This window comes from Zootoca vivipara, chromosome 3 (assembly GCF_965207765.1).
Source record: "Zootoca vivipara chromosome 3, rZooViv2.hap1.1, whole genome shotgun sequence".
Taxonomy (NCBI): domain Eukaryota; kingdom Metazoa; phylum Chordata; class Lepidosauria; order Squamata; family Lacertidae; genus Zootoca; species Zootoca vivipara.
This window is the reverse complement of record NC_142586.1, coordinates 5959761-5974116: the sequence shown is the minus strand read 5'-3', so window position 1 is coordinate 5974116 and position 14356 is coordinate 5959761. Positions and strand designations below refer to the sequence as shown.

Here is a 14356-nt window from a genome sequence, read left to right as displayed (position 1 = left end):
ATGCAAAGCTACAGCTGTAGGGTCCCTGCCTCTGGAAAGAAGGAAGGAACCCCGGAAAATGGTAAAGTCCCCTTATATACCCTCCTGTCCCTGCATGGAAATCTCTGGACTGGGAGGGAGGGGGAGACAAGGGCGACGGGTGGGGGATCGGATTACCGTGTTTCTCCTAAAATAAGACACGTCTTATATTAATTTTTCCTATAAAAAACCACATCGCGGCTTATTTTCGGGGGATGTCTTTTTTTTAAATTAAGCATGGTACAGCATTGTTACCTTAACTATGGTACGGGGCTTTCTTGCGCCGCCCGCTGAGCCCACTGCTGGGTCCCTGGGCTTGACGCGGTGCGGCGTGGCGTGGCTGGGGCTGCTGCCGGCTCCTGCCGGCTGCTGCGGCTTTGTGCGCCGCCCGCTGAGCCCACTGCTGGGTCCCTGGGCTTGACGCGGTGCGGCGCGGTGCGGTGCGGCTGGGGCTGCTGCCGGCTCCTGCCGGCAGCTGCGGCTTCGCGCGCCGCCCGCTGAGCCCACTGCTGGGTCCCTGGGCTTGACGCGGTGCAGTGCGGCGCGGCGCGGCTGGGGCTGCTGCCGGCTGCTGCGTCTTCGCGCGCCGCCCGCTGAGCCCACTGCTGGGTCCCGGGGCTTGACGCGGTGCGGCGCGGCGTTGCTGGGGCTGCTGCCGGCTCCTGCCGGCTGCTGCGTCTTCGCGCGCCGCCCGCTGAGCCCACTGCTGGGTCCCGGGGCTTGAAGCGGTGCGGCGCGGCGTTGCTGAGGCTGCTGCCGGCTCCTGCTGAGTCGGGGGTCGCCTCTCACCGGGTCCTGCTGTGTCGGGGGTCGGCGAGCGCTGCGCCTCTAGCCGCGTCCCGCTGTGTCGGGGCTTCCTGCGGCTCGCGCTACACCGCTCGCCGGGTCCCGCTGGTTCGGGGATTGGCACAGCGCGCTGTTGCCGGCTCTCCTGGGTCGGCCCTCGTGGGGTCCTGCTTGGTCTGGGCTCAGCGCGCTGTCCTGCTGGTCGGCTCTCGGGAGGTCCTGCTGCAGCTCTTGCCGGCTCCTGGTCAGTCTGGACTCCATGTGGGACACGCTGCTGGGCGATTTGGTGGGGCAGGAACATCCGTTTCCGGGCGCCGACAGGAAACTTCCTTTTCCTTTTCCTCTTCCTCTTCCTTGGCGCCATCCCGACCTGCCCCCCCCCGCCTTATTTTCGGGGGATGTCTTATATTTATTCTTCTAATAAAAAGCCTGACATGGCTTATTTTTGAGGGCCGTCTTATTTTGGGAGAAACACGGTAGCTGGGTGCGGAGATGACTTTTCCTTTCAGATGGAGAGATGTCAATCGCTCTTCTCCTGTCGCTGATGGTGCTCCCTGTTGTTTGGCAGGAAGGGCAATCAGTCGAGATGGGTGCAGAGGTGGGGCAGTTCCTGGCGATTTCCGTGGGGTGGAAGTCCGCCCGGCAGGTGTTTTCCTCCAGGCCATGGAAGGGTGGGCTACATTGAGGATGGCAATTTATTTGAATAAAGTTGTTCCAGCTAATCCCTCTATTGTCCGTGTGTCCTTGAATGGGTATAGGGTGGTAGTAGGGCAAGGTTCAGGTGGGTTGGGATCATACAGGGTTCATACAGAAAATATACCTGGAAAACATACCTAATACAGGGATTTCTAATTAAAAGGTAGCAGTCCTGACATATACAGTTCTAAGATATAAAACAGCAATTCTAATACAGAGGCAGCGGATAGAGATTTCATGGTAAGAGAACATATAATAGGCTGTATTATTAACTTGAGTAGAAAAGTGTCACTTTGGATTTGGGCGGTTCCCCCCCCCTTCTTCTGGAAACATTGTTTTGTTCTGGGCAGAGGGGAGGTGGAGAGGGGAAATGTGTGAGTTTATGCTAACTGTTGTGCATATGCAGATCCTTAAGCCTTCCTTCAGGCAGGGTCGTGTCCTAGCGGGAGGGGTGGGGAGACAGGGAAGATGGCATTGAACAGGATTCTGGGTATTGCAGCTGTCAAATTCTGTCACCCCTCTCTGTTCATTAATAATGGTGTCCTGCAAACCCCCCCCAATATGATTTTATAACAATATGGATATATGTTAATGAAGGAAATGATTAAACAAGGTTTGATTTTGCAGATACATTATTCCACCTCTCCCCGCCACTCTCAGCAGTGAAAGATTTCAGGTGTTTCAGCATAAACCTTGAGCGTGGTGACCTTGGAATAAAGGCCCCCAAAGAGGGTGGTGTATTTGTGATATATGTCTACATTTGCTCTGAGATGATACTGTGAGCTTTTCCATCTTAATGATCTAACAGATCTTGTTTCCTTGAGGGTTCCCAAAGCCGCAATTTTGGTTTCGGCACAGAGAGCAAGTCATTCCTCTGTGGGTTCCCAGTCCCTGCTGCACATGAGACACTCCTAGGTATTTCTCTCATGTTCACCTATGACATTCCTTCCAGTTGGAGACGACTTCCCCTCTTTTTGCTTCTGGAGCATCTCTAAAGAACAAAATGCACTTTCTGGTTACAGCTGACCAGTTTGCCTTCACCTTATTGTACACCAAGCATCCCCAAACTGCGGCCCTCCAGATGTTTTGGCCTACAACTCCCATGATCCCTAGCTAACAGGACCAGTGGTCAGGGAAGATTGGAATTGTAGTCCAAAATTTCTGGAGGGCCGAAGTTTGGGGGTGCCTGTTGTACACTATTACATTGTGTAAAAGTAAAAAATAAAAACTGACGACCAGGACAAAACCAAATTAGAACTGCAGTTAACTTAGAGGTGAAGTCAGCAGAATTACAATGACAGGATGATGGCCCTCAGCCATGTCGCAACTAAAGAAGAAAGTGGAAACAAATCATGGATTGTTCTGACTTTTGGAGATCATTTTCAACTTTTCTTTTAAATGTGCATATGGTTAACAAGGGGATTAGGAAATTGCTGCCTTTGTTATTTTATGAGAAACTTAAAACGCCTGTATAATAAGACGAATGTGGGAAATTGATTTTTTGGGGATGTTTGACTACTCCATGTTAAATTCCAATATATTTCAAGGTAGTAAAATATCCTGAAACAAATATGTGTGTATGACGATAGAATACTGGGCTCTCACTTGTGGGGTGCCTCAGGGTTCTGTCCTCTCCCCCATGCTTTTTAACATCTATATGCAGCCGCTGGGAGAGATCATCAGGAGGTTTGGGCTGGGTGTCCATCAGTATGCTGATGATACCCAGCTCTACCTCTCTTTTAAATCAGAACCAGTGAAGGCGGTGAAGGTCCTGTGTGAGTGCTTGGAGGCGGTTGGAGGATGGATGGCGGCTAACAGATTGAGATTGAATCCTGACAAGACAGAAGTACTGTTTGTGGGGGACAGGAGGCGGGCGGGTGTGGAGGACTCCCTGGTCCTGAATGGGGTAACTGTGCCCCTGAAAGACTAGGTGCGCAGCCTGGGAGTCATTTTAGACTCACAGCTGTCCATGGAGGCACAGGTCAACTCGGTGTCCAAGGCAGCTGTTTATCAGCTCCATCTGGTACGCAGGCTGAGTCCCTACCTGCCCACTGACTGTCTCTCCAGAGTGGTGCATGCTCTAGTTATCTCCCGCTTGGACTACTGCAATGCGCTCTACGTGGGGCTACCTTTGAAGGTGACCCGGAAACTACAACTAATCCAGAATGCGGCAGCTAGACTGGTGACTGGGAGCGGCCGCCGAGACCACATAACACCGGTCCTGAAAGACCTACATTGGCTCCCAGTACGTTTCCGAGCACAATTCAAAGTGTTGGTGTTGACCTTTAAAGCCCTAAACGGCCTCGGTCCGGTATACCTGAAGGAGCGTCTCCACCCCCATCGTTCTGCCCGGACACTGAGGTCCAGCTCCGAGGACCTTCTGGCGGTTCCCTCACTACGAGAAGCCAAGTTACAGGGAACCAGGCAGAGGGCCTTCTCGGTAGTGGCTCCCACCCTGTGGAATGCCCTCCCACTAGAGGTCAAAGAGAACAACAACTACCAGACCTTTAGAAGGCATCTCAAGGCAGCCCTGTTTAGGGAAGCTTTTAATGTTTGATGGATCTCTGTATTTTAATGTTTGATGGATTTCTGTATTTTAGAATTTCTGTTTTGTTGGAAGCCGCCCAGAGTGGCTGGGGGAACCCGGCCAGATGGGCGGGGTATAAATAAATTATTATTATTATTATTATTATTATTATTATTATTATTATTATTAATAAGAGTGCTGAAGACTGTTTCTCTGGACTGGTTTTTGCCTGTTTGAAAAACCTTATTTTACATTTTTTTTTACCCCAATACGTGGGGGGCGGGGGGGGGGGGCGTCACGGAAGCATCTTGATGGCAGAACAATAGTTCTTGGGATATTTTATATTCCAAGTGGGATATCTAGAGATTCAGAGAAATCTCTTAATATGGATATGTATTTTGTACTGTTACAATTCTACACTTGTAAAACCAAATAAAAATTATTTCGTAAAAAATGAATGAATGTAGGACTGTGTCCTAAAGCCCTTTTGGGTTCTTGGGACAAATTTAATAGTTCCTATTTGAATCCGGGCTCCTGTGCACACCTAGTGGATGGATATGTATAGGCATGCAATTGCTTCATGAAGAGCTTCATTTGTGCTGCAGCGGAAGAAGGGAGAACGTACAACAAAAAGGCCAACAATCATCAGGAAAATCAGGTTATAAATGTTAACATAAAAAATACTTTATTTAAGAGGTTCACAACATTGTAAGAATGTAGGTAGTCCGGCTGCTCTTTGCCACTTAAAAAACAAATCCTAGATGGGTATTCCAATTTTAGGGTTGTTTAGCTGGGTATAGCATGGTTGGCCATCAAATACTTTAAAAAACACACACACACACCACAATATAAACAAAGTTGACAAAGTTTTATGACCGCGAGGGAGGAGGTGTTGTCTTGCCCATATCTTACAACATAACCGGAAAGGTCCAATAGGTCATCGTGACACCTGTACTACCAGTATTAAATTCTACATGGTAAAGACAGTTAGATTGTGTGCGATTTGCAGGGTGGGGGCAGAGAATGTCACAGTTTCCAGCCTATAAAATACTGCATTTAGGAAGTTCAGTGCCCCTTCTGTTGAAGTGCAATCTCAAGGGAAGAACCGTGAGCCATATGCATCGAAAAGATAGCTACTACGTCAAGTGTTTCATGCAAAAAATCCCAACTATGCATAAAGGCCCTTGATTGTATGGTCTGCCCTCATATGTAAGGAACTCCACGTTGGGCATTTCATTTTACTTCCAGATCAGAGCTGTACTTTTGGGCACACTTTGGGTTTAAACTTCAAAGTATTGAATGCTCCCTCCACAGCCTTAGGTAGATATATTGGATATCTTTCTAGTTTCTTTCTGGAGCAAATGGTTCTTCCATGGCTGTTTCTCTCCGATTGGCTTGTCGTCTTTCCTCCTTGGACAGCATTTTGGGAACATCTCCGAGGGGCCCGTAGAATCCAGTTGGAATGCAAACTGTGCTCCCGTGAGCTAGCAATGACTGAAAGAGGGAACCAAAGTTGGAATGAATACACCTTCAGAGCAGCATGAAGATTTAACAAAGAAAGATCTTTCTGAAATCATTTTGGAAGGGTGCTCACATCACCCAATAACATTGGCCATGTTCACCTGCAACATTAAGCCAAGATTTCTTTTAACCATAGTATGTCGAACAACCCTAGAAGTCTGGCTGACCAAAGAAACAAGCACCTTGTTTTCCTTGGCCTGCTTCTGGCAGGACCAACCTGTCAATTTGCTTACCTAATGGTCAACTGCATAATTTTTCAGCCGTTCCTGGCATACTCCGAGCCAAACAAACTTCCTTTTCCTCCAGCATGGAGACACTCAATGCTTCACCCCAGTGGAATAATGTGGTCCCCCCCCCTCTCTGCAGGACTCCTGCCTGCATCCCCTTTGGATTTTATTTGAAGTTATTTGCTGACTGAAAGGATGAGTGTGCAGAGCCAAAGGTACAATGATCCTCTGGACATTTGAACACCCCTCAGTGGCTCTGAGGGAAATTCACCCAAAATACTTCCTGCTTGTTGGTTTGCATCATAGGGGAAGTTTTACCAAATCATTCCCCAAAGGCCACAGGGCAAGTAATGTCAGAAGGAAAGGTAACACCTGGACCTTTCCCCAGTGGGTAGTTGCTTGTAAAACAGGACACCAGTTACATTTCTGAGCACAATTCAAAGTGTTGGTGCTGACCTTTAAAGCCCTAAATGGCCTTGGTCCAGTATACCTGAAGGAGCGTCTCCACCTCCATCGTTCTGCCCGGACACTGAGATCCAGCACCAAGGGCCTTCTGGCAGTTCCTTTGTTGCAAGAAGCCAAGTTACAGGGGACCAGGCAGAGGGCCTTCTCGGTAGTGGCACCTGCCCTGTGAAACACCCTCCCATCAGATGTCAAAGAGGAAAACAGCTACCAGATTTTTAGAAGACATCTGAAGGCAGCCCTGTTTAGGGAGGCTTTTAATCTTTAATCGATTATTTTATTCTTCTGTTGGAAGCCGCCCAGAGTGGCTGGGGAAACCCAGCCAGATGGGCGGGGTATAAATATATTATTATTATTATTATTATTATTATTATTATTATTATTATTATTATTATTTCTGCCAGTCAAGCTTTTACATTATGGGGTTTAACTTTAAATTTGTTCATGAACTTTATTATGATAGATTTTATTTCATTTCCATATGTCTTTTGTCTATGGTCACTCAGCAGCTCCCTGCATTGTATGCCTACTTACCATCAAAATCAACATCTGCGTGTGGCGGATGATCCCTCACAACAATTTTCCGATGCCTTTCTGCATCTAGCTCGGCAATAATTGAGTCAAAATAAGCTATTGCCTCGGTTACGTCGGAATTGAGCTGTGAGCCTTTTCTCTCTGCTGAGATCTGTTGAGCAGAATAATATGACAGGAGTTCGGTTTGAACAAATAGACTTTGCTGTTGCAAAAAACAACCCAATATTCAAGGATACAAAATGTGGGACCAAAATGGTGGAAGCGGACTTGCAAATGTTGTTCAGCAAAACAATCTCTGATCACCGGCTAAATTGTTCTTTGAACCCATTGCTGCTTATTTATCTTTGGCCTGCATTTTAAAGTTGTTTTTTTATGCTTAATTTGGAGAGTTGGATTCAATCAAAATAATGTTGTGCTCTGGCTCAGAATGCCAATGTGATGGAAATTGTGAGTTCAAGGTTCACTTATATTCTCAAATGTTCTACCCCCATGTGGGTTGTTTTAATGAACCATTTCTCATATCTACAGTTGCCACATTTTTCTGCCAAAGTTCCTGCACTCTTGACAACTGCATTACTGCAGGAAAATTTCATTAGGTGGTTTCCCATGGCCACTTTTCCGTTCTGGGAAGAGCATTTCCTGCTGAATCACAATCAACATCTTTTAGTTAAACCTTTTCAGAAAGTCGACAATTTTGGCATTAAAAGCTCAGCCCAGCATTTTGTAACTTAACTTTAAAATTTAAATTAAGTCCTTATTGTGACACATCATATTAAAGCTCATGAAGTTCTGAAGAGATTGGTGTTTTTAGTTTTGACATGTCTCAATGCTGGGCTGAGCTTTTAAGTTTTTTTGTGCAGTCCGTCAAGGCCAAAATTGTCATTTTTTAAAATTTTCTAACCCTCATAATTCAAAAATGGGATGAGATAAAAAGCTTAAATTTTAGATTTAAACTTAGTTTTGATCATTCAACAAATATAAAAAATATTAAGAAAATTGGATGACATGAAGTAAGAAAGTTCTATCACTTGATATTGAATCACCCTCTAGTGTGGTTCTGCTTGATTGTGTAGATCAACTTGAAGGGGGATTAGATGAAGTAATGAATATAGGAGCATAGCTGCAGAAATAATTACTTAAAACAGAAATCCTGGAGCCTACTCTCATTCCTTCTGTGAGCCTGGAGAATCACTTGGGTTCTCTGTGAAGTAAAAATAATTATTCTTATGAGGACAGGAACATTATCCCTGCCTTGCCATGAACTCACTGAATGAAGCCACTGCCCCTCCCCCCCCCAAAATCTCACTTTGTTTTCTGTAAACTGTGAATAATAATAATTACCTAATAGCCTGTTTCAAGGATAACTAATCATGCACAGTTTACAATGCAATCCTATTCCTGTATTGTCAAAGTAAGACCCATTCAGTTCTATGAGGCTTACTCCCACATATGTTCGGATTAGATTACACAACGTTTTGTAAATATTACTGCTAAAGTTTACCAGATTTATGCATGCTACCCACTGGGAGCATAGGATAAATTACTTGTAGCCACATTGCCAGCAGGGTCCCAATATTTCTGGGAAAGCGCAATTTCCCCTTTCCAGCTGGCTCCAGGCTGCAGGATTCATGCTGAACAGCCATCTCTGTGACTGCATTTTCCCTTTCCCTTTCCCTACCAGGCTGTGGCATGCAAAGCATTACTGAAGGTGACAAGTATGTGTAAGCAAGTGTGTGAGATCTAGTGAGAGCCTCTCCTATAGGCTCATGCACCCAGACCCAGTATCGCCCTTTTTAAATAGTGAAAGAGCACATTTTAAGGGTTCCATTGGTTACATCATGTTTTTCCACATGTGGGAAGCAACCCCATAAACATTTATCAGTCAGTTCCATTGGCCATAGTGGGACTTACTTCTGAGTAAACAAATATAGTAATCACCCTGTTAGGATGCTGTTTAGTGTGCCTATAGCACTATACTGTAAATCACTATTGGCACTGCTGCAAAGGAGTAAGCAACTCAGTGTGATGTGGTGGTTAAGAGCGGTAGACTAGTAATCTGGGGAACCAGGTTCGCTTCCCCGCTCCTCCACATGCAGCTGCTGGGTGACCTTGGGCTAGTCACACTTCTCTGAAGTCTCTCAGCCCCACTCACCTCACAGAGTGTTTGTTGTGGGGGAGGAAGGGAAAGGAGATTGTTAGCCGCTTTGAGACTCCTTCGGGTAGTGATAAAGCGGGATATCAAATCCAAACTCTTCTTCTTCTGAATAACACACCTAATAACATACCTGCTTGTGAAATGAAAGCCTTTTTAAAAAACAATCTGAGAGCAGCTGCCATGCTAATAGAGAAATTAAAGCATGGAACACATTGATTTGCATAAAACTAATGGTATTCTTTTTCTAAAGAACAGCAAGAGAGAAACTTATCCAAAAGAGAGACCATTAAACACAATCTAGCATTGTTGATGCTTCCTTAGTTACCGGCTGCAAAAAAAAAGCATGGCTTCACTTTCTTGAAATTAGACTCCCTGCAGTCATGGCCTCACCTGCTGAGAAAGTGTCACATTTCAGCTGCTCAGAATTTTGCTTTTGTTTTTTTAAAAAACCAAGTAGTCGCCATCTCTCTAGACTTATGGGAAGGGTTAGGGTTTGAAGACTCAATACTGCCGCAGCAATAGCCCGCTTTTAGGTGAACAGTGTTTGTATGTGAGAGCAATAGCGCAATGAAGTGTAAGTTGTATTTGATACTTCTGTGTAATGGATGTGTGCGAAAAACTGAACGGGGAATGGCCCCAATGGAGGTATTGCAGAGAGAAGCACATCACATTTGTGGGTCTCGCTTCTCTTGTGCACATGTTTATTAAACTTCTATAAGCAATGTTTTCTTAGCCATGTGATGCAATAGCTCCTACCTTGGAAGACTGTAGTGGTGGAGGCGTGGCTGGTGACTTTTGTCTTGTCTTGGAAGATTTTGTAGACACTGAGGAAATATCAGATGCCCTGTCACTGGATTTCAGATCTTTGATGCTCTCAATGTATTTTTTCCTCAAAGCTAGCAAGTCTTGCAAGTACTGCAAACAGTCTTGAGTCTTTGAGTACATCCATGCCCGTTCTTCTTCCTTCAGGTGGAGGCAGGCAACTGAATCCAGGCTGGTGGTACTTTTGCTTTTTTTCAAAGGCTCACTGAATTTATTATCCACATCTCCAAGCACATACATAGAGGTGCTTCGGATCAAGCGGACTGCAGAGCCATCGCCAGTAGGGATCCCATCAGTCAGGCTTCTCCTGCGGGAGTTGGGGTGAAATATTGAGTGGATCTTCCTGAGCATCGTGCAGCCCCTTCTTCACCTCATCCATCTATCATATGAGGCTCAATTCAATGCATGGTTCTTGCCTGCAGTAGAAGCTGACACTTTGCCATGTGCCCTTTTGTAGTTAGAAGCCGGTTTCTTGCAGATTCAGCTGCCCACTTGCATCTATCTGTTTATTTCAGACAATTGCAGGTGATGAAATCGCACCAATTTCTTCGGTCACGTCTTTCCTTAACATGCCGGCGTTTTAGTTCTCCTTAAGGGTCGCACAGCTTACTGCCTTCGTTGTGCTGGCCATGGTACTGAACTATAAATGAAGAATAAAGCAAAACACATTTTGTTATGTGGCAATGAGAAACAGATGAGGATTTCATAAGGCTAAACTAAAAGATGCCAGCCAACCAGTTTCCCCCTGCATTTCCACCGCTGAGCTCTATACTGGATAAGCACATTGCAAAACCAGGCAGCAGTTCAACTGTGGTGTCTGAAGAGGTTTTGTTTTCTGTGCTATGGCAACAGAGAGATGGTTGCAGCTATCTGATAACACTATTGTTGAGAATAAAGTGGACTAGGATATCCAGATCCATTACACCCCCTACAGCAGCCTGAGCATGGGAGGCTGGCCATAAAAGAAAACTGTGTTCCAAAACACACGTGCCTAATAAACAAAGCTGGCTGAAGATGTTTACTTATTAGCAAAGCCAGCTTAACAGATTGTTCAATACTAACACAGTCTCTGTTAGTTGGGCTCCGTGTTTTGTATACTATACACAATCTTGGTGCACATTTTGCTCTCATCTTGTGAAAGGAGACTCCCCACTGTCATTTTGCACTGACTCCTGATGCAGCCCAGGCCCCGGACAAAGAGAGAGTTGGGCTGCACATGGATTTAGGATGCTGGTGAGGAGCATGCAGTCGGCAGGGTTTGAATGGCCAGAGACCCTACCCAAATGTGGAACAAGGCTGCATGAGAGTTGGAGTCTCATGGACATAGAATGCTACTGAGGAACCTGGATTTCATGGTTTGAATGATTTAAAATGTGGTTGGTAAAGACCAGGCATCCCCAGACTTCGGCCCTCCAGATGTTTTGGGCTACACTTCCCATCTTCCCCGACCACTGGTCCTGTTAGCTAGGGATCGTGGGAGTTGTAGACCAAAACATCTGGAGGGCCGCAGTTTGGGGATGCCTGGTAAAGACCAAATGTGTAATAAGGATCAAAAGAAAATCAATCAACCCAAAGTGAATTACTGTTTGCACTTTAAATTTCTTCCAAAGATTTATTCCCTCTTATCTTATTCCATTATTCCATTATATTCTCTCTCTCTCTCTCTCTCTCTCTCTCTCTCTCTCTCTCTCTCTCACACACACACACACACACACACACACACACACACACACAGAGAGAGAGAGAGAGAGAGAGAGAGAGAGAGAGAGAGAGAGCACTCGCCAGATACTATATTTTTTCCAACTTGGTTAAAGAAACATGATCCCCAAACTTTCTCTCTCTCATCTGAGAAAGCAGGTATACAAAGAATAATTAATACCGATTGATGATGCTATGATATAGCTACAAAGCAACGAACAGTTCTTGGAAAGCACAAGCCTTCTGGGATTTCCTCTTCAGGAATCATAGACATTTTTATTCTGACGTCACGCAGACTTCAGTGCAACATCTATCAAAACCTCATGTGCCAGAATGTAAAGTACTTTAGACCCAAACCACCGAGTCAAGGACCAAAACCATTATTAATTCTCCATGTGAAGAAACCACACTGGGCTCTTATTTCAAGGAGTGTTGCATTTTGACTTCCAGTGGAGGATACTTAAGGCCCGTTCCAGTCCTGACTGGTTTGGTCCATTTCGGCATGAGGTATGCAATGGGAGAAACTGGAAGTTAGAATGAAATTCAGAATGCACCGGGGGTGGGATTAGAGACTGTCAATGAATAACCACTATTCACAAATTGCTCTAGGGCAGGGATGGTTAACTTGTACAGTGGTACCTCACAAGATGAAATTAATTCGTTCTACGAGCCGTTTCGTATTGCGAAAATTTCATCTTGTGAAGCGCGGTTTCCCATAGGAATGCACTGAAATTTAATTAATGCGTTCCTGGGGGGGGGAGCGTTAAAAAAAGGTGCCGACTCACCCGCCATGGCCGGAAGTTTTTAAGGCTCTGGGGAGGGGGAAGCAGGAGGCAGGCCAGGGGTCTCCTCCCGCCGTAGCCTCTGCTCCTTCAGGCGCTGCTGCTGTTGCCGCCAAGGGCCGCCTGGCGAGCCCCGCTGCTGCTCCTGCCGGATCGCTGAGGGAGAGAAGCGGCCCGTGCTTGCCCGCCAGCCCGCCAGGGAGGAGCTGCGGAGGCCGCCATGACCACTGAGGAGGGCAAGGCTGAGGCGATGAGTGCCACGCCACCGCAGGAGGCAGGAGCGGCGGCCGTGGACGTCACCCCTGGCCACAACGACGGAGTCCTCAAGGTAAGCGACGGTAGGGGCGCCTTCGCTTCCCGTCGCCGTCGGAATCCAAACCGCGGCCTCCTCTGGAGCGCAGGGTGGCGAGGCTACGTTGTCTTGCGAAGCACGGCCATAGACAACTTCGTTTTGTGGGTCTTCAAAAATCGCAAACCGCTTTCATCTTGGAAATTTTTCGTTGTGTGAGGCGTTCGTCTTGTGAGGTACCACTGTAGTTCAGCAAAATCTGTAGGACAACAGTTCCCCATATCCCTTACCATTGACCATGCAGTATATTGACCATACACAGGCATATGTCAAGAATGCTTTGGTGGTGTTTCCTGCTTGGCAGGGGGGTTGGACTGGATGGCCCTTGTGGTCTCTTCCAACTCTATGATTCTATTATTCTCCATTGATGGATATAAACCATAGTAAAACTAGCTATCATGTTCTCAGTTGTATCAAAAGGGTCTGAATATGCCTGGAATACTGAAGATTTAAAGCTGTGACTTTATTGCAGAATTGCATGTAAATGTACCCAGCAGTGCATATACTGTAGTTTCAAGAGGTAAGACAGTGCTCCTAATTTAAAAGCACAAGATGGGCATAGAAGTATCAAACCATAACTAAAATCTTTCCAAAGATGCAGGGAGGAACTGATCAAATGGACTAGCTAAATATTTCATAGCCTATAAGATTACCTGCTTTGAAAAGGCAGCTCTTATACTTAGTTCTTGCATATAGCTGCTTGACTCTAACATGGTTATGGCAAATACGTGTGCTTAATAGGCTCCCGTGAGTTGTCATCTTCTTCTTCATCATAGTTTTGCTAACTGCAGAAAGGATTATCTATAGGAAACAAAACAGCAAGAGCAACGAAGTGCATGGTCTGTTTTAAGAAGTAAAGGTACAGCAGTTTCAATACAGCAATGGCAAAGCTGTATCATTCTGGTCCGTGTTTAAATGACAAGATGAGCTCACATTACTTCTAATCACCTTTGAACTAAATTGTCCAAAGCAGCAATAAATACATAAATAAGAAGCATTTCTTTCAGGCATCAAGGCTTGACATGAACAGAGATTTTGTGCCTCCTTCAATGTTGAACTTCTCACTCTCATTACTAAAGGAGTAGACCTTGGTCACAATTTCTGTTGGACTGGATGTAGCAGCAATGGAATCCTTGCGTTCCCTTGATCAAAGCGTTGTTTTAGGAACATTTCTTTTTTTCCCCTATACTCCTCATTTGTTGAAAATAAGAATTAGATTGAAGGGATGTTATATCGGCACCAGTTAAAGCAGGCATCCCCAAACTTCAGCCCTCCAGATGTTTTGGACTACAATTCCCATCATCCCTGACCACTGGTCCTGTTAGCTAGGGATCATGGGAGTTGTAGGCCAAAACATCTGGAGGGCCGCAGTTTGGGGATGCCTGAGTTAAAGAGTTCAAGCTGCGTCATAAATTTGTTTGACATGTATTAAGTTGTAATTTTCATGAACTAACAAGAATTCTTTCAGCCTGGTATGCAGGCTGAGACCCTACCTGCCCGCGGACTGTCTCGCCAGAGTGGTGCATGCTCTAGTTATCTCTCGCTTGGACTACTGCAATGCGCTCTACGTGGGGCTACCTTTGAAGGTGACCCGGAAACTACAACTAATCCAGAATGCGGCAGCTAGACTGGTGACTGGGAGCGGCCGCCGAGACCACATAACACCGGTCCTGAAAGACCTACATTGGCTCCCAGTACGTTTCCGAGCACAATTCAAAGTGTTGGTGCTGACCTTTAAAGCCCTAAATGGCCTCAGTCCAGTATACCTGAAGGAGCGTC

At 45.9% G+C, this 14356-nt stretch overlaps 1 protein-coding gene across 1 annotated transcript; it reads right to left on the bottom strand.

Moving 5' to 3' along the window:
• Nucleotides 1–4695: 4695 nt before the first annotated feature.
• C3H13orf42 (chromosome 3 C13orf42 homolog) lies at nt 4696–10566 on the bottom strand. Its single transcript, XM_035110627.3, has 3 exons — nt 9683–10566; nt 6772–6922; nt 4696–5521 (listed from the first exon to the last, which is right to left on the bottom strand). The coding sequence occupies exons 1-3, from the start codon at nt 10097–10099 to the stop codon at nt 5277–5279; spliced, it is 813 nt and encodes a 270-aa protein (XP_034966518.1). The 5' UTR covers nt 10100–10566; the 3' UTR covers nt 4696–5276.
• Between the last annotated feature and the right edge of the window lie 3790 nt (nt 10567–14356).